Consider the following 24098-nt stretch of genomic DNA (forward strand, 5'->3'; position numbering starts at 1 on the left):
AACAAGAAGAAGAAAAGAATTCTAAAAACCAGAAGAGTTAGAGGAAAATTTGGGGAGTAAAGCTAATCAATAATCGAGCAATTGATGCAAAGAGTACTGCAGTTTCATGAATTTCTGAATTCATATATATCAGTAGAGTTGCATTTTTATTTTGAACTAACAGGAACAAGAGGAAATAGCAAAGAAACATGAAGAAGACCTTAGAGTTCTACACCAGAAGTTAGACTTATGTACAGACAATTCCCTTAATAAATTCAAACAGACTGCTTTGGTGAGTTATGTGTATTTATGGCATTAATGAAATTGTTTCCAAGTTTTGAAAATTGTTGCTCAAAAGAACAGTTTTGTTGTCGCAAGTAAATAATGACAAGAAGAATAAATGGATGGTTGATATAGAACTCAGAAATTGAAAGAATTCAAGACAGGTGGATTAGAGGACAAGTATAAAAAACAAGTTTACCACCTTAGTATATAGTATCATTCTTTATGTTCTAATGTATAGACTTCTAGGGGAGGCAGGGAGGCATACTTTTTCTATATTCTTTTTATTCAGTGTTTGGTTACAATAAACCCATTTTTAATACATGTTTTTTCTTGACACTTTATGATAAGGTGACACCTACATTTATTCTGTAGATTGTTCCACGTACAACGTTCATTTCCAAGTAGCATTAATGTTTTTTCTGTGGATTAAGAATTGCATCGCAGTAGATGAACATAATAAAATATCAATGCTTGTTTATGTTTAGGATTGTGTTTATAATGTATCACTAACACCTTTGATTTAAAGCTTAAAATGTTTATCGTACACGTTTGTTCTGTTTTACAGGAGTTAATGGAAAAGCCTTCATCACTTTGCAGCAGCAAACATTTCCTCCATTTAGCTGAAATGGAGCAAACTGTAGTAGAACAGGACAATTCTCTTGCTTCACTTGTTGGCAAATTGAAGAAAACATCATCTGATTTAGAGAAGCAAAAACAAATTACTTTAATGAAAATCAAAGAGTTTGAGACTATCAGAGCCCAGTAAGTTTTTAGCCTGTTAACATAAGTCACAGTTGGTCAGCTATGCATTGCTGTTACTGACGTGTTCTGTTGAAGTGAGCATGTTTTTGCTGAATTTTAGGTTTGGCTGAAAAAACTAACTTGAGAGTTACCATGGTTGGTAAATATTTATATGAACTATTTTGTTTTTGTGGCCCTGCATCAGGGCTAATGTTGAAAATACTGAAAAATCATATGTTCAGAAATGCATTTCTGTTATTAACTGTGTGCCATCCAGTGAAAGTATTCAGTGAGTCTTGGTATGCAAGTTGTCTTTAAGCTGTCATGATACTGCCCCCATCCTGCCCCCATCCACTTGAGCTTGCTGCCTTATGGGTTTAAATTTATTAAAATTTAACCCCTGAGTAAAAGGGAAAAAAAGGACAATTCTTTCCTTTGCAGTTAGGGATAGGAATTAGAATGACAATGTTCTAGTCTCATTATGTTGATGCTCTTGTATAATTTCCTTATTAAGTGGAGGCATTCTGCGTAGAGGCAAGGAGTATTTTTATTATTTGCTTTAACAGTAAAAATACAACACTGTGCCTGTTGTTATTTATTTGGAGTTTGCTGGCTTAATTATTGCAGTGTACCCTATTAATTCTTATTTTATATTAGGCTTCAGGAAAAGCACACAGTTGATGTGGAACAACTGAAAGATGAAGCAAATGGATTGAAGAACTTGTTATCTCAGATGGAGAAGGAATTAGCCAATGTAAAAGCTGAACTAGAAGCTCAAAAAGAAGCAAATAATAGAGCACCCACAGCAACACTTAAAAACCTGGTGGAACAGCTGAAGAGCCAGTTAGCCATAAAAGAGAAGCAGCAGAAAGTTAGCAAAAATTACATATTTACGTTCATTAATGACATAAATGTTTTATGTGGCTTAATACTTAAGAATTCTATGTATAAGTACAGCAGGAGGTAGAATATAGTTTCATAATTTAACATAGTAAAATATAATTGTATTTTGTTGTTTTTTAATGTTCATAATTTCTGCTTCTTTGCTTATAAGCTTTAATTGGTTATTTTTGGTTTATATTTGCTTGTATTGGTTATTTTTAGGCCCTGAGCAAAGCACTTTTGGAACTCCGAGCAGAAATGACTGCTAATGCTGAACAGCAGATTATTTCTGCAGCATCACAAAAAGAGGCATATATGAATGTCCAGGAGATTGTTGACAGGGAAACAAAGGGGCTCATGGTGAGTATTAGGTAATGTCTTTCTATTCCATTGTTATATTGCTGTTAATCCTGATTTTTTTTATTATTTTTTCCCTTCTAGACACAGATAGAGGAATTAAATAATCAGATTTCAAAACTTACAGATAACCTTAAAATAAGTAAAAACAGGGAGAGTGCTTTGTTAGATGAAAAGGAAGAGTTGGACCAAGAACTTCAGAAGAAACAAAAAACATTCACTAAAGTAATGAGAGAAAAAAATGAAATCGAAAAGGAGAATGAAGAACTGAAGAAACGGATTAAGAGACTTAACAGTAGCATTCAGGTAGAAGTGGTTTTTTAAAAAGTTTGATCTTGGTCAAGTTTCTGCATTAGGTGGGCTGGTTTTGGGGGGGGGGAAGAGTAAGTACCTTTGACAGGCATTGAAACTGATCATCTAAAAATCTTTGCTCATCAACTGGGTTACATGTGAGCTATTACCTTTTGCTGTTGGAAGTATGTTTCAGATAGAATGAAGAAGCTGAAAAATATTTTTTTTCCTTGAAATAATGAAGAGTTGAATTTCTACCTTTAGAGCTTCTTTGAAAAATGGTTGGTTTGAAATTTGTGATCTTCCTGGCTGCGCTTATTTCTCCATTCAGAAGAGAAGTGAAGCATCTACAGGATAATTGTCTAAACTTTATTTTTTAATTTAACTACTTGCTGACTATTTAGTTTAGAATGCAAAGTTAAATTCTTGAAGTATTGTAACGTAAAGATAATATTAAAAAGGTCATTTATGTTGTATGCTAATTCCACCAACTGGAATTCAAGTCCTTATTTTTTGAGAGGAGAAAAATACTTTAGTAGTAGTCATTAAACTTTAAGTTGGTGAAAGTTTGTAAATTTTCAGAACAAAGCTGATGAGCAAAATCTGACAGATGTACTTCAGAAAAAAGTTAAAATGTTGGAAAATGAACTTGAGAAGAAATATGAAGAAACAGAAGGAAAAAGCGTAAGAGAAGACAAGGTATGTGATAAATACTGAGATTGTCTTTCAAAGCCACATCATAAGCTTAAGTACAGGCAGTTCAGTTCTCCCCATTGCTTCTAAAAACAACAGATAACCAGCCAAACTTTATCAGGTCAGAAGTAGTTTCAAGACACTTCTTCAAGTTCCTAGTTGTCTTTGTTGCAGCTCCTGCTGCAACAGAAGTCTAAGTGATGGTATGTATATTTGTGTTTTCCTGCCCTTTTTGTAGAATTAAAGATCCACTATAGATTATAGAAAACTAAGATTTTATAGGTACCAGTGAAATTAATCATGTAAGAGATGTCAAATGCACATTTGTGAAATCAGTGCAATGATGAAAATATGAAGTACCTGGGAGTAACATCTGTGAAGGGGTGATGTCTGTGTAAGTGATTATTCTTCACGATAGCAGTCTCCACGTACAGGTGGTTCTGACCTGCTGGAGACAAGCTCATTTTACCACTTGTATTTTTTTGTTGTTGTTGTTCTTTTGCTATTTCAGTAACGAATTACTGGCTTGTCATGGTAATCATAAGGTATACTAGAACATGCGTGCTTGCATGACATTCAGACTCTTTGAAGTATGATTTTAAGACTGAACTTCCAGTTAGTTTGAGAATTTTTATATACTTGTGGCTTAGCGTCTAAAGATATTTTTCACAAACTTTTTTTTTCCTTTTTGCAATAATTTACTTTCTGTCTATTTTTTAGTAGCAGTACTGTTTAGAGTGAAAACAGAAAAGATAGTATAGGGACTGACTGAAGGAAGAGAAAAGTTCAGCAAACAATGCTTACAGGTGATTTTTCAGTAGTCATTTCTGATCATGTAGGTAGAGGTTTTCACTGATATATCATTTTATAGCTACATGATTGTAATTGTAAGCAGAGATTCTATTTCTCATTTAAAAAAAAAAAAAAAAAAAAAAACAGTGGTACTGCTTTGCAGCAAGGGCATATAAACTCTTGTTGAGCTGCAAGAAAAAAGATAGATCTGCTGTAAACTGGCATAGGAAAGCACTTCTTTTTCTTCAGTCTGTCTTTTTTACTCATCTGTAATTCAAATTAAAAGCATGTATTTCACAAGCAACCCTAATTTCCAAAAATGTATCACTCCTTTTCTGTAAAATGAATATTAAAAGGTGAGGATGAATTTGGTAATAATACTAAACTTTATCAGCTTTATATGACAGTCACTACAGCAAGTTTAAAGTATCCAAGGTGGACTGCTCTTTACCTAATTATGGTTTAATGATTTAAATTTAGAAATGAAAAATATATCGTGTGTGGTTTTCTAATGTGTTTATTCACTAAAAAAATCAAAGAGAAGTACACAATTTGTTTATATGCTTCGCAGACCTCCAAGGAGGAAATAATTAGATGGGAAGAAAGCAAAAAATGGCAAATCAGAATGGAAGGGATGCGGAACAAACTAAAAGAAAAGGAAAAAGAAATGGATACTTTGGTAAAACAGTTCAGTACATTGAAGGAACTTTATACTAAGTAAGTTGTTTTTAATGCATTCAGCTACAAAATGATGGCAGAGAAATACAGATGTTTGCCACACAATTATAACAGCTTGTTATGTTTATAAGATTGATGCCTAGGTTTGACCTTGCTATTGCGATTAAAAGAATAAATTAATTTTCAAGTAGCAAGTTACTCCTTTAGTGTATACTTGTAGAAGTTGACAGTCGTATTTAGAAGAAACTGTCTCAGAATAAAACTAATTTAAGGTCTTTGTTATGCTTCTTGCATATAGTGTTCTGTTATTTCTGTGAAAAAAGTAACAGTTTCATGAAGACAGGCTGTTTCTTACCTTGTGTTATTTCATCAGACTGCTAGGACTGGATGCGCTGCTACTGTCATCTGCTGTGCTACTGCAGTACTAACAGTTCTAGTATTATGAGATAGAAACCTTTAAAACAACAACAACAAATAAAAAATAAAAAATAAAACCAACCGCCACGTATATGCATGGCCTCCGTGAAAGTTAAGTTTACTTCAATACAGTAATGGCAGGGTTTTACAAATATGTAGTAATGATGGTTGGTGATCATGACCAAATGATGATGGTAGTTGTAGCCGTTGTTAGACTGTGGTTTGAAACAGCTTCAAATTGGCATTCTTACCAAATCTTTCAGGAATTTCACATAAAACACAGGTGAGACCAAGTGATTTATGACATGCATGCTGGTAACTTCATGTTTGCTATTTTTTCTAATATTTGTGATTTCTTTATTTATCTTCATTTATTTGTAAAGCTGTCTATCTGTATGGTAACCATAATAAACAAGAAAAGGGGGTGTGGTATACTGAGCAAATAAATAGCAGATGTGGATTCTTTAAGATAGAAAATATTTTCTTCTAAAGAAAGCAAGTCAGCAAATAAAGTTTTAGATGCAATTTTACTGCATGTTGCAGGGCTGAAAAAGAGAAAATTGCTCTACAGAAGAAACTGAAAACTACTGGTGTCACTGTTGACCGTGTTATTGGAGTAAGAGCTTCAGAGACTGAAAAAGAACTGGAAGAACTAAGAAAAAGGAATCTAGATTTAGAAAATGAAGTTGCTCATATGAGGTAAGAGGCATTTCAAAAGAATCTATAAAAAATAAGAAATCTTAAATGAGAAAAAAAATCTGTGGAAGGAGATAAACTGATACAATTAGAAAAAAACAGACCAAGTTGCAAAAGCCCTTTTTTGGGTCTATGATGAGAAAACTTAAAGCTGCTAGGGACAATTGTTCGTGTTCAGAGAATATGCAGAAATGGTTCATTATTCCAAACGATAATATGAAAAACATAGTTCTTTTTATGTAAAATTGTAGTTCTAATTTCAAGTTGGGGAAAGACACTGGAGATGAGAAATTGCAATTATGGAGTGTATTCATAATCACTGTATCTGGGATTAGTTGAAATTGTGTATATGGCTGATTTAGTATAATTAGTCCATTAATACTAAAAATAATCCATAATATTAGAAAATTCTGTTCGTGTTAGTTTTACATAAAGGGATGCTTTTCTGCATTAATAGCCATGTGTTTATTCTGGCTTGATTCATTTTTTTTATTTTTTTTTTTTTTGTAGAACACAGCAAGCAATCCCACGAGATTCTGTTGTAGAAGAATTACATTTAAAAAATCAATACCTCCAGGAAAAGCTTCATGCATTGCAGAGACAGTATTCAAGAGAGACATATTCTAGGCCTTCGGTAAGTTAATAAACAATCAAATTACCTAGAAATATTACACCTATTTAACAAAAATAATTGTTACTCATTTACTATTCTCTATCACTTGGCAGTTTTTATTTCAGATTATAGCATTCTAGAACAGGATATGAAATACTCCATTTATGTTGTTAAAAAAAAAAAAAGGATTTATAGATTCTGTGTTCTGCAGGTAGAAGATGAAATACTCAACTTCCTAATATGAAAAAATAAAGGATAGATATTGTCATATACACAAGTCTGCAACTGAGAGACTACTTTTATATGCCTTATTAATTGCAAATTCAGCACACACAGTTTGGGAAAATTCTAAGCTGGATTTTAGCTACATTAGTTACATTAGATGTTTTTATTTGCTTGGTTGTTGTTTGTTTTGCTTTACAAAGTTCACTGCATTATGAATATTGAATTACTAGGTTATCTTAATCCTTCAAGGCACAGATTTAAAAATTCAGCCCATGTTTCTTTATTTCCTGTTTTGTTTTACTGTCTTCTGCTTTTCTTTCATGCTTCATTCTGTCTTCAACTTGAATCAGAGTACATGTTACCAAACTGAACTGACCGACTCTGTTCCTGTCAGTATCAGTAAACAGGAGTATTTGAATTACCTTCAGAAGAAACCTATTTCAAATAGGGATGAAATCAAACATCAGACTAATCTTATAATTACTGGTGGCAATGAAGTAGATGAGGAAGCAGGCATACAAACATGCATTGTGCATAATGAGGGCTGTGAGGCTACGAAGGATGCAAGCACTGAAGAGTCTTCTGAACAGCACCCTGAAGATAAGGAACAATGCAAGGACACAGATATTTCTTGGGAAGGATTGAAAAACACCAATAAAGCTGAAGATGTTGAAGAGAATCACAGTGATAAAGAAGAAAATATAACCCAACCTGAAAACGGAAAAAATAATGAGGAATTTGAAGAGCAGGAGAGGAAGCAAGAAATATGCAAACAATCAAATGATGAAGAAAAAAGTGTAGAAGAGCCTTACTTTGACAGAATGAGCTGCAATCAGTCTGATTCAGGAGAACCTTCTAATCAAGCTAACAACTATGAAGCAGAAAAAATAAATGTCAATCATGAAATGAATCAACACACTCCAGAGAATAAATGTGAAACTTACCGAAGTGGTACAGAGGGAGTTGTAATAACCCCAGAACTCTGTGAAATGCCTGAGGTTTGATACTATGGTGGTCCTCTAGCATTTCTTCTGTAGAAATTACATAGAATTAGAATAGTTTGATGTTGGTAATGGAGTGATCTTGAAAGCTCTGCAGGGATATTAAAGTGGTCCATAAAAGCTAATCCTAGACTTTCACAATTTACATGTATGTCAGCTCACAAGTAGATCAAAATTATAGAATTGACAGAAGCTTAGAAAGTTTACAAATGATCACAATGATGCATGCAGCTAGTTGATGACCTTCATTCTTTGAAAATGGCAATGTGTTATACTTAGAAAAAGTGCTATATTGAAGCAAGTACTTTATTTCTGTCATTGTTAGTGTAGAGTAATGGCTTATTTGGTTAATTACATAATTACATAAACAAAAACTGATCATTATCAAAAGATTTTACTGGAGTAATAATTTACCATATACCTACAACTGCAGTTGGCAATATAGCAATATAGGCATTTAAAGTACTCTTTATGTAATAGAAATGACTAATCTCCATGGTTAAAGACCTAAAACATAGGAACTAACTTGCTCTATGATCGACCTGTTTTACTTCAGTGAAATTCTTACGCCATATGTAGTATTTAATAAACAGCATGCACCCTTAAAATCAGGTTCTGTTCCTAGGTACAGTGTCACAGCTTACCATACTCAATAGCTTTTTAGTCTGTAGACTTTGAACTTTATTTCTAGACAATAGATTGAGACTTAATTCTAGTTTTACACTTTTTTAATGGGTTTATACTAATTTGTAAGATTTCTATAGCGGTTAAGCAAGTAGATCTCGTTAATTGGTGATACAACTATGATCAGTTATGTTTCACAAAATTTCAGTGGTGAAGAAATTCCAGAAAGATACTATCCTGTTCTAGAATATTTTGTTTTGATCTTTTTTTCTGTGAAAAATAGTAATTTTCTCTTGCTCTTTATGAGCTACAAACAGGTACAACTAATATAGTGTCTTATTATTTAATGATAATTTACTCTCCTCTCTGTTTTCTGAAGACATCAGGAGTAGGATCAGATGATCAGTATCGAAGAGAACAAGAAGTTCTAAAGGAAAATTTAAGATTATCATCTGAAAATGTTGAGCTAAAATTCCAGCTAGAGCAGGCCAATAGAGATTTGCCAAGACTAAAGGTAACGTTTCTTTAACTTTTGTACACTTTAACCTGGCACAGATTAGGGGATCTCTTAAAAAGAAACTGATTGTTTTTTTTGTACATACTATTAGTGTTTTTGCACAAGATGAGAAAGCTTGGTAGAAATGATGAAAAATGTCATTGCAATGTGAAATTCATTTATTTTTAATTTTTTCAAAGTAAAGCAATGGTAACTTTGTTACTGTTCATCTCAGTTTGAAATCTAAATAAATAAGGTACTTATTATTTTGGTTTTTGAGGACCAAGTGGGTGACTTAAAAGAAATGTGTGAACTTCTCAAAAAGGAGAAAGCAGATCTTGAACGAAAACTGGGCAATGTTAGAGGGGTAAGTATCGTAACAGCATTTTTCATCACTATTTTATGAAACAAAAATATAAAAAATAAAAGCATTCTATTAAAGCTAAATTACCTGGAATTACCTGAAAGAAAACAGGCATTGTTATTACTTGTATTGTTAAAGTGTTATAATAAATTAATGAAATTCAGTCAATAGGACTATTAGAGGGAACAGGGCTACAATATTTGAACTAATGTGGCCTAGTTTTGTCATTTGCATTAAAGCTATCTTCAGAAATGTATTTGTACCAAAAATAGGAGTTTACAGCCCTGGTAATAAAAATTATACTCATGTATTTATGTAAATGTGTAATACAGCTCTATGATTTAAAAAGACGGGAGTTTGATTTGATGCAGCTGTTAGAAAGTGTAAGTTACTGTTAGTGAAGTTGTTTCTTTTGCTATACAAGATGACAATTCAAATTTACTCAGCTAGCAAATACTTCAAAAGTAAATGGAAAAACGCTTCAGTGTCTCTCCTGTCACTGACTTGTCAAACTATTTGTGTGGCCTGTGCTTCCTAAAGGAAGCAGACTTAAGGAAGAGTCTTTGTAGCTTTTGAGGTATACAAGGAGAATGAGTTCTGCTTCTGGGTACCTGGAAAAAATGGTGTATTTCCCATTCCTTTTCTTGTACATTGCAGGGACTGCTTGTGTATTTGGCTCTCTAATATGCAGTGGTAATTTTTGGATAAGGCAATCCAGTTTATAAAACTGCTTCATTCAAAGGTTCTGAGGAGGCAGCAAACTTTAAATCTTCCTTCCTTTCCAGACACAAACTGGTAGAGATTACCAGCAAAAACTTTCTTCAGTGCTTTTAGAGAAATAAGAATAGGTAATTCTCACATTCAAAACTCACTCACTATATAGGTTTATGCAGAGTTCCTAGTACTAAATTCATCCCCATTTTCTGCTATACTGTGGTTCTTATCTCTGTGGAAAGAAAAGGAGGTACTTCATGGCCCCAGAATTGGAAACAGCGGCATTGTTAAATCATTATTGCCGAGGAAGTCCATTGCCACAAAGAATATAAGAAAATAAAAGCCTTCAAACACCTTTAACAATTTATCTACATTATAAATGAATGCAGTGGAAGAAGAAAAATAGAGAATTTTAAAGTCATTAATTATTATTATTATTATTATTATTATTTATTTACTTGTGCTTTAAGCTGTAGTTCTGTCGCTCTAATCCAGTAGAAATACGGTTGCTTAAAAAAAAGGCCACCTTACTCAGTCAAGCTCCCATACAGTCATTATTTTTTCTTTACCCTTTAGACAGTGTTAGCATTCAAGCATGGTCAATTGGATCAGGAAACTGCTCTACAATAAAAACTCGAGTACTTTGATTTATTTTCATAATGTTTCACTTTATTTCATAAAGTACAGCAAATTTTTAGACTTAATTGCAGCTTTTTTAGGTAACAGGAAATGAAGGAGCTGTTATGTTTACCTTGGGGATAAATATATCACTAGACTTTTCAGGAAACTAAGTATGCAAGAATCTTTATGATTCAAGACAAACTATGACAACTTTTCAACAAATAGAAAGCAGTGGAAAAACATGCCATAAAATATGATTTGGAGCATCTCAGAATGTTAACTTGAAGTATTTACCTCATTATGATATTTCCCCTCTGCACAGGCTGGTAGAAGTGGAAAGACAGTTCCAGAACTGGAAAAAACAATTGGTTTGATGAAAAAGGTTGTAGAGAGAGTCCAAAGGGAAAATGAAGATCTGAAAAAAACTCCAGTTGTGGTTTCTAATGTGAAATTACTTGGTCTTGAACAGGAAAATGAGAAGTTAAAGGTACTGATTTATATTAAATAACTATATTTAGATAACAGCTTATATACAAGTTAGTGGGAAACTGTAACAGCAAGCCCATTGATTAGTACAGAAGTGTTACCAAATATCAAATATGAAACTTGTAGAACACAAAATCAAAACTTCATTTTAGCATAATATACTGCATGATTTATGTAATGGCACTTTTTGTGTTAAGAATATATTTAAACATGATGAAATACAGTTACTAGATAGCTGTAACTCTGTGATTTGAAAATGGAAATTGGAAATTTTCTACTAAGTAATGTATATGCGTTTTAATAAACTGTTTACTATTTAGTCTGAAATGGAAAAAATGAAACTTCATCTAGGGGGGCAGCGGAGTATGCATTATGAATCTAAAACCAAAGGAATGGAAAAAGTCATTACTGAAAATGAGAGACTACGAAGAGAGCTGAAGAAGGTATGATTTGTTGTAATGTATCCCTTTGTTTCCAGTAGTTACTGGATGTGGTAATTGTCTTACTTTTTAAATAATGGTTGAAATGAAATAGATGCTTTTCTTAGTATTAGTATTGCCATGACCAAATTCTTAATTTTATGTGGAGAGGAGACATCCAAGAAACAGGATGGGAGAAGGTGGAAGATTTAGTGCTGGTGATCTGAAATACCATGTATCTAGGATACACCATCAGCACTTAATCTCTCTCACCATCTTTTTAGATAACCTCCTATGAAGCACTGGTTTATCTATTTCATAAAACTTTGTTTTTATTGAACAATAGGAAGCTGACAATGGAGAGAAGCTACGAATAGCAAAGAATAACTTGGAGATATTAAATGAGAAGTTAACCATACAGCTTGAGGAAGCTATTAAGAGGCTAAATTTGGCTGAGAACACAGGCCCTCAGCTTGTTGAAGATGACAGGAAAAGCTGGAAATCAGTTGTTGTAACAAGGTAGGAATTTTGAATAAAGTTCCTTTTCATTCCTCTTTAAGTATTAGCAAAAAAAAATAAAGACCTTCATTTTTGTAATTTTTCTTTCCTCTTTTGAAGATACTTTTAATATCATTTTCTGGTTCTATATTAGTATGTAGAATCAGAATATGGATCTCTGATATGAATCCAGCAGAGTGCTACTATCCTTAAGTACAGGCCTTCTTTCTTCAGATCAGCTGTAGACTTCTGGTACAGGAAATGTTTTTTGTTCCTTGCTACTCAAATGTACTGTCTCTGTGCTTTGTGGAGTAATGTCGGCATTTTTGCTGAATATAAAAAGCATGTATTTCAGTACCTTACCACACAGATGGCAACCTAGGGAAGAAAAAAAAAAGGGGGGGGGGGAAGGGGGGGAGACTGCATTTTCCAGCATGGCTGCATTTATTTATCTACATTTAACCATGTAAACATGCAGAGGCTGTTAGGAAGCCCACTGGGATTTCCATGCTCCTTGGGACCTGTGCTAAAGATCCCTCATAGGCCCTGAAAGCAAGTTGCAGTCAGCCAGGTGGTCCCGTTAATTGTAGTAGAAGGGAGAAAAATTCAGACTAGCATTGGATCATCTTTTACAGTATATATAAAAAGAATTGAGGGAATTGCCAGCTCCTAGATTTGTAGTTAGAATTCAGACTTTGAAATCAGAATCAAAAGTCACTTTTGCTTTGATAATAATAGCAAATGTTTACAACTCTTTACCAGTCAATTACCTGAAAGTTACCTATCAGTTGTTCTGAAATTCAGGTACCACTTGCATCACTGAGGGTAGAACACTAAAGAAAATAGTTTTATGACACCAGTTTTTACATTGCAACTTAGGCATGCTGTATTATTTTGTCAGTACTTCTGCACTTAGTTCAGATGCTTTTTCTATGACAACCTACTTTTAAAGGCTGGACATCTTAACTCAACAGCCTGAACTACTTTAATTGCATTTTTTTTATTTCATAGAAACAAACTGGTCAGTACTGTTTTGTGGTTTGTTTACAGAAAGTGTTTTGGGGAACAGTCAGCCCAAAACCACTGCCAGTCCAAAAAGCATTACTGTTTACACCTGCTATCAAAAATGAGCTACAGCCAAGGAGCCTAGTCAGCTCTCTCTCACTAGCATGTTTAACGATGAACACATTGATACAGGATATGAAGTTTGATATAATATACATTCACATGAAAACAGAGAATGAAGGAGAATTTTATCCCTTGAGGCAAGAGTTTTTAATTGGGTATCATCTCTTGTACTGTCATGTCTAAAAGGACAAGAAACTGAAACACTGCTTATGCTATTAAGAGGAAGAAACACCCTCTATCCTGCATCGGAATGGAAAAGAGCAAGTTTTTGCAGAAAAAATACTTCTATCTGGGGATGACCTCAGGGCAAACATGTTGCAAAACAGAAAGAAACTTGTCTGATTGCAGACGAGGTCAGATAGCTGTTGAGCTTCGGTCTCTCTGCTGCTGTCCGTAATTTTACCCGCTTCTTAGTTTTGCACTACCACAGAATCTGTTGGTAGAGTTTTGGTGCTTCTCTGAGATGTTGGCTGAGGTATTTCACTTCACTGAGACTTTAGAAAGCTGTTTCTTTTTTCCCCTTTCCTCCTAACTCCGCAGTGATGTAGAATGTCTTCATGCAAGGTCAGGTGACAGCCATATTACTGGGGAAAACTGGCTGCCAGCCACAGGAGGAAGAACAGGATCATGCAGTAAAGATGGTAGGCCCTTAACAGCTTGCATTAGCATTATGTGAGAAACAATCTGCAGCCAATAACACAGGCTCAGGCAAGGATCTCAGTGAACTAACATTTTTGTTCACAATTGCAAGGGCAGGCATCCTGCAAGCAGGAGCATGCAGCAGAAGTATATCATAACCTTCTATTACCTGTTACCCAATGCTTGATTTTTGCTCAGTACTACAGGCTCACATCACTGCTTGGCGCTTGTGTGTGTATAGTGACTAATTAATTGTACTTGACTATTGAAAGTGGTGTGAGTAAAAATTTTTATTTGCTTTAACATGGTTTGAGATTAACATGGTTTTAAAGAAAATGAATAACATCAACCTAGAAAAGCTAACCTGAAGAATCTCATTAGTGCGTTTCATCATGTAGTCCACCTCACACGCACATTTTCTAAAGCACGAACATGGTAATAAAAGCCCTTGTCAGGGCATCATCCAAAAGTTTAATCCAGGTGATCCTTGGGATTCTACTGCTTGGCAGGTAGCAAGGTATTGCTACCTGAAAAGCCGCTTCAGAGGGGAAGCTGGATTAGGTAATCTCCAGAGGTGCTTACGAACTGACATTTCAGTGATTCTACAAAACCATTTTTGCCTTGCATGTCTCAAAGAAAATGGAATCCTTCTCAGACTACAGTTACTCCAGGGCAAAACATCATTTACTGTAGAACTTTTTCTGTTGGAGTCTTCATTTCCTATATCTGTATTAAACTTTTTCTCAGTAACTTCCATAAATTTTTAAATTATAATATTATGAAAGTATGACACTGAAGTGAGACGTGACCCATGCACACCACTGCATCATCAGCTCAGCGCAGTAAAAGATTTGCATGTTTTTAGTAGGAGGTAGGCTGGGATACATGTGCAGTACAATAGAAAGATTCCAGGCCCTTATTGGTAAAGAAACAAAGTAAGGTCAGCAACAGTGAAACATTTGGAAGAGCCTTTTTAGTCAAAAATCACAAAAAAAAGTGTTTCTTGTTATGCTTCATTCAGCTTGCTTATAAACAGGATCAGTAATTATTTTGAGGTCTCTGCTCCAAACATATTTTAGAATGCATTTTATGGCATTCATCTGTGTGAGAATATTTTCATCTCTGTTTCTGCAAATACATTAGCTTTTGCTCATATCTTTCTCTTAATATTTTTTTTTTTTTTTTAAACAGGATGCATGAAACAAAGTTGAAGGAACTGGAAATGGATATTGCTAAAAAAAACCAAAGCATTACTAAACTTAAACAGCTGCTTCAGGAGGCAACAGAACGTGAACAAAATGCTGATAAAAACTTAAAAGATCTAAGAGAACAAGTCAGTAAAATCTAGCCCAGATGACTCTGAGAATAGATAATATTAATTTCATCCTAACGTCTATAATGGCAGAGTATATTATTTATTCTCTAACCCGAATTTTTTTTTTTCAGTCCAAATTGCCATAATTGTACATTTAGATACTTCAGGATTAATAAGGTTTACTACATATTACCAGTATATATTCATGACTTATTGGGGAAATAATATATAAAGTGCAATAATGTATATTGCACTTATTGGAGAAATAATACTTCTCAGTTTCATTTTAGTTGCATTGGTCATTTGAATCCTATAAGTATAGAGGGTTCATGTCTTAAAATCATTCTAGCTTGGTCAGGACATTGAATTTGCCACAGGAACATTCCTCTTTTTTCCAGGTCATTTTGGGGGCACTGAGTCCCTAAAAGGGATTTTCCTCTCTCTTTCCAATATGGCATCTTACACACAGTCCTTAGTAAGTCCTACAAATGTACTTTGCACATGGAAGAATTCTTGAATTTTAAACTAAGGTATCTTTGAAAATATATCTAAGATCTTGAACTTCAAGTATTCCAGAGCTTTAGTCACAGAATCATCTAGGTTGGAAGAGGCCTCCAAGATCATCTAGTCCAACCTCTGACCTAACACTAACAAGTCTTCCACTAAACCATATCACTAAGCTCAACGTCTAAACGTCTTTTAAAGATCTCAACCCCTTCCCTGGGCAGCCTATAAATAGTCCTAGCACTATCCACCTAAATTAGCTTCTATCTTGCACTGGCCATTCTCAGAGTAAAGTATTGAATACAAGGAATTTTCAATATAAAAGTTGTATTATCTAAGCGGGTGAACTTGTTCAATAAACAGAACTTAGAATGGAGTTCTGTAAAACAATTATTTTGTAAAGCTTTGCTTGGTTTCACTTTTCTGTTTAAAGTCAGAATTATTAACATAAAGCATATACCACCACCACCCAAAAAAAACAGACTAAATTACTTTATTATGTGGTATGACTCTGGGGCATCACACTTGAACGTTTGTTTTGTGTCTCAAATGTAGATGATGGCATGTGGTCAAGGTTAACTCTGTTTCAAAGAAACGGAGATTGACTGTCAAAAAATTTTAGGTAGTAGAACAAAGTCTGTCGCTAACAGTAGCCTTATGGGAGTTCATAAATCATCATTGTATTAAAAAGAAACTGCAATTTCATATTGAAAGATTTTATTTTTTTCCTCCTGCAACTTCTACTGAAAGGCACTTCCACAGGCTAACTCCCTCTCTGTTTAGAAACCTGTTTCTAATTTATAACTGCAGGTCATTTCTAGTCAACATCATATACATTTGCTTTTTAATTGGAAAATCATAGGCTTTTCATATCACACTTAAAAAGGAACTTAGACACTTAATACACTCAAATAAGCATGTTGGTAGTATTTTTATGCACCTTTATCGCTTTCTTAAGCATATCTATAAATTATCCTAATGTCTCAATCCATGCGTCTTTTTTTTTTTTTTTTGAAAATCTGGCTTGTGAATACTTACTTCCTTTGCCTTTCATGAAATATACAGTACTAATATGTACTAGCTTTAAGAGTACTGTAAATAACTAGAAGCTTTGCAGAAAATGGTAGCAGGCAATTTTTTTTTTCCTGCTTTGTACTCAACTAGTACTAAGGGGAAAAAGTATTTATAACAGACGTATACAATAATATGTTTATATAATAGACCATTGTTTAATAATATTTTTATATAATCTATTTATAATATATATAAAATTCACTATTAGTAGTATTTTCATTTATTTTATTAAGTTATGCCAAAGAGAAGTGATTCCATGATCCCATGTGAACTGCAGAATCTGTGGATACTGTTTTCAAGACTAAGACTTTTTTTTGCTTTGTCTTAAGATTGAGCTTCTCAAACAGTTTTCTGAAGATGCGAGGACAGAACAAGGCCTCATCAGGGAGCTTCAGCTTTTAAGGTACTGTATTCCTCGGCCAATATACATGAAATAGGAATGATCAAGGAACAGACATTGCAATTTTTATTTATATTATTAGATATTCTGAAGCATTATGATGATTCTTAAAAATTCTAAAATTGTTTTATATTCCAGATCAACTAACAAACAATTAGAGAAAGAAAAAGCAGAACTAGCTCACCAGGTGGAAAACTGTAAGCACCACATACATATGTATACAAGTGAAGGTCCTGCAGATGGTAATTTCTTTTAGTACTTTTAATAAAGATCTTCAAATATTTTAGGCCTAAAATTACTTTTACTTAATGTGTGAGAAGTGGTAATAAATCCACAGAATTACTTGGATAACATTAAAAAGTACCATAAACTGGAGCAGATTAAGGTCTTTGATCTTTGAGCACTTTCACAGCCTTTTTATAGAAAGTATTAGTAAAAATTTTCTAGAATGAAACATCCAGCCTAACAAGAGGCTGGAATCTTTGCAAGATTTCCTATCGCAAGAAAGTGGGTATTTCATGCTACCATTTACTTCATAAACCTCTGAAGTCTGTTTGTAAGGTTTGTTATTCATTGAAATCCTCCTGCCTACTCCTCTTGCCTAGGGCTCCAAGCTGACAGAGAAGCGTCGATTTCCAGATACCAGCTCTGTGAATGATTTAAGAGTTAGCAGGCATCAGTCCCATAGGGAAAACAAAGGAGGCCATGGAGAGTACTAAAGAGCAGTGCACTGCCATGAGACTGGCGCAAAAACAAACAAACAACAACAAAAAAAAACACAACACTCTTAATATCATGAATACAGTTTAAGATCCTTAAACTACGTAATTTCCCCAAATCCTGCATTTAATTCAGAGAAACTGTACATATTGTATTTCCCAGAAGTGTGCTACTAGACTGGCCATGGGAGTACTGCATTTAGTCACAAGAATTATATACCACCACCTAATTTGTGCAAGAACTAAATAAAAGCCCACGTGATTTGAAATTTTGGTGGTTGTTGATCACAGTTGCGTTTACACATTTCTACAGTTTCAACTTTAAAGAAAAGCTAACCTACTGTAACAAAATTGTTCATGTGATTGATTATCATTACCTTAAATTTCACGTTGACATTTTTTGCAGGACATACTGAAATTGTAGAGAGGGATAAAAACGACAAGGGAATGATGGATGTAGCTGACCTCCAGGCACAGTTAAAAGCCTCAGAATTAGAAAAACAGCAATTAAAGGTGAGTTGCAAAGATTATCCTTGGCAAAAGCGTCCTTTGCAAAATTACGGTCGGCTAGAAAGAGCTATTTGATAACCAAACTAACACTAAAACACCACCTCAATTTCTAAGCATTACATTTATAAATCAGATTTTGTTGTTCATTAATTCTCTGTTTCTGGCTAGATTTTTGTGTTTCTGTAGTGAAGCGAGAACTCTGAATAAAAAGGCAAAAAAGCTGTTGTTGACATGTATTTCCTAAGTTCTGTATATTGATGGTACTCCTTTGTTCTTTTTAATAGGAAGAAACAAAAAAGCTGAGAAGAGAACTGGAAAACTTCAACCCTTCCTTTTTTGAAGAAATTGAGGATCTGAAATACAACTACAATGAAGAAGTAAAAAAAAATATTATTTTAGAAGAAAGATTAAAGCAGCTTTCAGAAGAGTTCGGCATTCAAGTGGATAGTCCAGCCAATGTTTCTATTGATTAGGCTAATGTTTAGTATCCTCAATATTGATACGGAAAATAAATTCTGGGCCATTTACATAATAGTGATTTATTTGTCTATTTTCTTTCTGGAATGATACAGATTATTAAAGTTACAATGGCTTGGCACATACCACAGCATGCAGAATTGCATTAGGCAGTGGATTGGGGTATGTAGTCAAAATGTAAAACAGCTTTATCTCCCCCAGACACACAGCAATATTAATTCAGAACAGTAATTGTGGTTATATGTACATTTCAGGAGAAGTCCAAGCTTTCAACTCCACTCAGAAGTTCAGAAACTCTGAATGCATACTGTGTATGCTGAATTCCAGATCAATAGTACTATGTAATTTATTCTTGCTGTCTTCTGCTGTAATACATCTTGACTATGGTAGTCTCTCTTATAACATCATTATTTATATATACTGCAATTTTACACAATTCAAGAATGAACAATTGAAAATAAATAGTATTCTATATAAATGTGCAGCTACGTGAAATTTTACATTTTATATACTTGATATAGATGTGTACTTTAATAAATAAACAAAGCCCACTCAAAACATCACGCATTCTCACTTTTATTTATGCTATCTTTTTTCAAATACTTCATATATCCTTAATAAATTTAGATGCAGTCTCAAAATGCCTATTACTAAACCAAGTCACATTTTTTTTCTAGTTACTAAGGATCTTCAAAATAGAATGAGTATAATTCCTATTACTTACTTTGATCTTTGTCCCAAATTATGAAATAGCTTAATCAGGTTTTCAGGTACTAGCATAATGATACAGCTTATCAGTAAATAATACAGTGAATGCCTTCCCCAAGAAGAACTTGAACTTCCCCAAGAAGAACTTGAAAAAATTATCACATTTCAGGCCTAATTTTAGTCCCACCAGAAATCTACCTTGCGCTGATAAGAAAAAACAATCTGAATTCTACATTTTACAGTAGTTATATTTAGAAAAGGGCAATCTACAGAACTTTTAGCGTTGTTGGCATTCATTAACTAAACTACTCCGATCAGCCAGTGTTAGACAACATACTATTTGACCATAACAGTTGGGGTTACACAAATGGGTACACAAATCAAGGATTTTTTCAGAAGTGATAAAAAACATGCTGAAAGCTAGACCTCCGTTCTGAATGTCACATTTCCTATTACATACAATTAGTCATTTAGGAAGAACTTCAAACTGCAGAGTATTGTGCCCACTGCCTAATCAGCAAGATTCCTTTTTGTAAGGAGTTCTGTGATAGACAGAAACAAGAGGAATGCAGGACATACAGCAATTAACTAAAAAAAAAAAAAAAAAAAAAAGGTCAACCATCAAACTTGATATCTTTAAGTCTGTCGAATCTTTGACCATCTAGGTTTGAAAAATGGTGAAACAAACTCTTTGGTCCAAAGTCACAGTCATAATCATTTCTATTAAAAGAAATGACAACTGGCTGAGAATTCAGGTATGTCTCTGCAAGTGGCCAGCATAAACCAAGATGATGGCGATGGAGCTAAAATAAGAAGAAATAGATCCATTCAGAGATTTGGATATGGTAGCCCAGCGGTACCCATTTTAAAAGAGGGGGAGGTTTTAATTCTAGGATCCCCTGCAATAGATCATTTCTTACAAACATTCATCAGTTACCTGTTGTTTGAATAACATGACTAAGTGAATCACAAAAGGCAAACCAGAATTACAGCTTCAGAAATAAAAATTAACTTGCTAATTAAACAGAGAACACATTAATCCTTATTCTACATGACATTACAGGAAATGAATTTTTAAAATAAACTTTAAAATACTGAGTGATTTCTATACAGATAGGAAAACCGTTATTTTATGTTTTCAATTACTATTATCTATAACATAGGTAATGAAAAAGTTTAATAAGCTGTCATTTGTAGTGATTACTTCTTCAGTGGCTTGACTAATTCTACTGTAACCTAATTTGCTAGGTAAATGTTTACTATTAAAGAATTTGGAAAAGGCAGAGTGAACAGTAAATCACAATACCTCAGATAGTACAAATTATTATAGCAATTTCCAGATGTCTATCGATATATTTACCTTGATTAAACACCCATCACGGCAGTGCCACACAATTCCTTCAACTTTACCCTCATTGCAGCCTTCAAACCAAGACAGTATGTCATTTTGATTCAAAGTAGGTGGATTCTTTATTTCAAATGCTCCATGTGGTACAAGAAGATGTACAGGTTGCTTTCTGCTTCCTAATCCTATGTTAAAAGGAACAAAAATCATCCTGCTAGTTACGTGTTTAACATTTTCCCCACTTTTGTTATTACAGGTATCTTAAAAGCACCCTATTTGAAGGCAGATTTCTGTTAGATACTGCAAAAATGTCCTGCCTTTAGAAGACCAGTTAAATATAGGTAAGTATCAAATGTAGCCATCTCTTCCTCATGTAACTTTTATTTATATAAAATAAATCAACATGATATACAGGTTATACAGTCTTCTGTTCAGTCCTCATGCTCACCTCCTCAGTAACCATAAAATCACTGATGAAATTCTTCATGCTTTGAATCACAATCCATATCACAAATAAATATCTTTCTGAAAGTCTGGCATATTTTCTTACCCATGGGGATTGATACTTAGGCCAGGCTGTTAAAAAATGCATTGCCTCTTCACTGACTGAAGATTTATATTGAACAACAAAGAAAAAAAGCTGTTAAAGGAACTGTAAAAAAAAATAAAAAAATCTAAATTCTAACAAAACGCTTAGACTATGTACTACTATTTTTCCTATCCATCCTTGCAAATTACTATAGCAGCCAAGCTAAGAAATTAAAATGTAGTTGTGATCATACGTAATTGTGTTTTTTGTTAACAGACTTTTAAGGGGAGAGGTCACACCCAAAATTTAGCTGAAATTAAATTTCCTTAAAGAGATACTCATAATGTTTCATAATTTTCAAAAATTACAACTGGCTAATTATAGGCAATAAAAATTATGGTTGAATAAAGTGTTCTATTTTAGTGGACTAAATAGTATCAAGAAAGCAAGTAAAAAAGACAAGAAAAGGCACAATCAAACAATCTTAAAATATTTTGAAGACTAACATTTAAAACATTTTTTCCAATCAAAGTATTTACAGAATAGCCATTTTTCCATGTCAGATGTCAGACTCCACAACCTCTCTAGGCAGCCTGTACCAGTGCTCTGTCACCCTCACGGTAAAGAAGGGCCCCCTCATATTCAGGTGGAATTTCCTGTGCTTCAGTTTGTGCCCATTACCTCTTGTGCTGTCACTGGGCACAACTGAAAAGACTGGCTCCATCCTCCTGACACCCTCTCCTCAGATATTTATACACACTGATGAGGTCTCCCCTCAGTCTTCTCTTTTCCAGGCTAAACAGGCCCAGCTCTCAGCCTGTCCTCGTACGACAGGTGCTCCAGTCCTCTGATCATCTTCATAGCCCTCCTCTGAACTTGCTCCAGTAGTTCTACGTCCCTCTTGTACTGGGGAGCCCAGAACTGGACACTATACTGCAGGTATTGAGTAGAGAGGGAGAATCACCTCCCTTGACCTGCTGGCAACACTTGTATGAATGCAGCCCAGGATATCATTGGCCTTCTTGGCCACCAGGACACATTGCTGGCTCATGGTCAGCCTGCTGTCCGCCAGGACTCCCAGGTCCCTTTCTGCAGAGCTGCTCTCCAGTAGTTCACCCCCCAGCCTGTACTGGTGCTTGGGGTTATGCCTCCCTAGGTGCAGAACTCTGCACTTGCCCTTGGTCAACTAAGATGTTACATTTCTAGTTTAGAACCCATTTTATTATAATTATTGTTATTATTAGGAAAAAAAAAATTTACAAAGAAAATTACTATTTCCTACCTAAAAGACCACTCAATAAAGTATTTAAGAACTAAACGTACAAACTTACCATATGGATTTGCATTAATATTTGTCCCAATAAGCTCCAGTGTTTGTTCTAGAAGTTCTGACAGTGGTACTGGACTGATCTCCAAAAGCCCAGGGTCAGCATGGTGTTTCAATACCAATGCTATTTCAGCCTCATAATTTACAGCAGATGAGTGCCAGCAATACTGCTTACTATTTTTCTCCACAGGCACCCAACCTATGAGAAAACACTGCATTTTATCAAATTATCTAAATTTATCAAATACATATTAGAACTGTAGATGCATTGAAAAAAAATCACCTACATTAGCTACAAACAGAGTTACTACAAAAGCTGTCACATCTCGAAGAAATGTCAGAGGAACACAAACTTGTCAATTTTGCTGTACAGAGTTTCAACTGAAGACAAACTAATTATTTTAATTACATCAGAACAAAGCCTTTCTGGATAACGAATGAATAGCATTCCAATTGTTTTCCAAATGTTAGCTACTATTTTTAACTCTGGAACTAATTCTAATTCACGTCAAAAATGATTTTTTCCCCACATTTTGCCATATTTACCTGGCGTATGTCCATTTTCATCGGGCAAAGGATTGCCGTTACAGAACTCTACTTCCTTTGCTGGAATCCAGGTATCAGGAACAGGCTTGAAATCTTCTTCAAAGTTCCAAATAAATTCTAGTCATATAAATGTGGCATTTAGTTTTGCACAAACTCTTAGCAAATTCTACACTTCGATCTTCTATCAATGCAAGTATAAAACCTTGTTTTAAAGATGGTAGTCTGCATTACTTTGTACAAACACTAACACTTGTCATACTCATACAATCTAGGGTTAGGAGGGCTTAAAGCCTTTAAGTAGTTTAAAAGTTCAAACTAACTACAACTAAGAAATAGCTAAGAGCCAAGAAATAGCCAATATTATATTTAAACTAGAGCAAGAGAAGTAGAGTGACATGAAAAAAAAGAAGTAGGATCACTGACATTTCCTGCGTTAGACCAGAGGTGTTCTTCCAGTGGACAGACATTACCAAGGCAGGAAAAAAACATCACTAACCTTTGCAATCTTCCAATGAATATAAGAATTGTTTAAACCTTTTTTCAGCTTGTTTGTTGGGTCTTCTGTCCAGCCTTGCCCATAGATACGGTCGCCCTAGAGATGCCAGAGGTATAAAAACAGCAGTTTACCTCAATAATCATACCCCATAGAGTACTAAAACCACCTGCATAAAAAGTAAAATATGAATTCTCACTTGTCACTACAGAAGTTTCACCTCCAAAAGAATATTTAAATTAATAAATTAACGATTGTATATAAATCTAAAAATCTACTTGTAGAACCTTGCCTAGTTTAATAGAAAGTTTTATTACAATTTCAGGTAAAGGTAAGAATCCTAGTGATGCAATGAAGCACAATCTTCCCATTTCCCTCCAACCTCCATACTTCTTTTAATCCTTCTCAAGGAAATTAAACATCCTCTATATAGATACTAGTGCGCAAGGAAGATTTACTAGTAAGAAGTTTTAAAATCGGAATAGTTCCTGGATTGGCACATTAACTTAAAC

The 24098-nt window shown here is 34.2% G+C and overlaps 2 protein-coding genes across 6 annotated transcripts in view; one reads left to right on the forward strand and one right to left on the reverse strand.

The window, feature by feature from the left end:
* CEP290 (centrosomal protein 290) overlaps positions 1–18688 on the forward strand; it is a 53077-nt gene extending 34389 nt beyond the window's left edge. For 2 of the 5 annotated variants that reach the window (XM_035337721.1, XM_035337713.1), the window contains exons 34-52: positions 164–271; positions 830–1026; positions 1663–1876; positions 2110–2247; positions 2329–2550; positions 3118–3234; positions 4592–4737; positions 5659–5814; positions 6322–6445; positions 8654–8788; positions 9051–9137; positions 10792–10956; positions 11276–11398; positions 11721–11893; positions 14831–14972; positions 16862–16935; positions 17071–17174; positions 18058–18164; positions 18446–18688. In XM_035337721.1, the coding sequence (XP_035193612.1) occupies positions 164–271; positions 830–1026; positions 1663–1876; positions 2110–2247; positions 2329–2550; positions 3118–3234; positions 4592–4737; positions 5659–5814; positions 6322–6445; positions 8654–8788; positions 9051–9137; positions 10792–10956; positions 11276–11398; positions 11721–11893; positions 14831–14972; positions 16862–16935; positions 17071–17174; positions 18058–18164; positions 18446–18634 (2721 nt within the window). In that variant the 3' untranslated portion in view covers positions 18635–18688. Of the gene's footprint in view, positions 1–163; positions 272–829; positions 1027–1662; positions 1877–2109; positions 2248–2328; positions 2551–3117; positions 3235–4591; positions 4738–5658; positions 5815–6321; positions 6446–8653; positions 8789–9050; positions 9138–10791; positions 10957–11275; positions 11399–11720; positions 11894–13540; positions 14714–14830; positions 14973–16861; positions 16936–17070; positions 17175–18057; positions 18165–18445 lie in introns of those variants that run through there. The other 3 variants (XM_035337696.1, XM_035337703.1, XM_035337723.1) reach the window with 2 other exon arrangements.
* A 205-nt stretch (positions 18689–18893) lies between these two features.
* Positions 18894–23716, reverse strand: C1H12orf29 (chromosome 1 C12orf29 homolog; the record flags this gene model as incomplete). Its single annotated transcript, XM_035337771.1, has 5 exons — positions 18894–20149; positions 20707–20876; positions 22552–22746; positions 23094–23210; positions 23590–23716. Coding segments are annotated over 5 exons (798 nt in total), but the record flags the coding sequence as incomplete, so codon positions are not given.
* Between the last annotated feature and the right edge of the window lie 382 nt (positions 23717–24098).

This window comes from Oxyura jamaicensis, chromosome 1 (assembly GCF_011077185.1).
Source record: "Oxyura jamaicensis isolate SHBP4307 breed ruddy duck chromosome 1, BPBGC_Ojam_1.0, whole genome shotgun sequence".
Classification (NCBI taxonomy): domain Eukaryota; kingdom Metazoa; phylum Chordata; class Aves; order Anseriformes; family Anatidae; genus Oxyura; species Oxyura jamaicensis.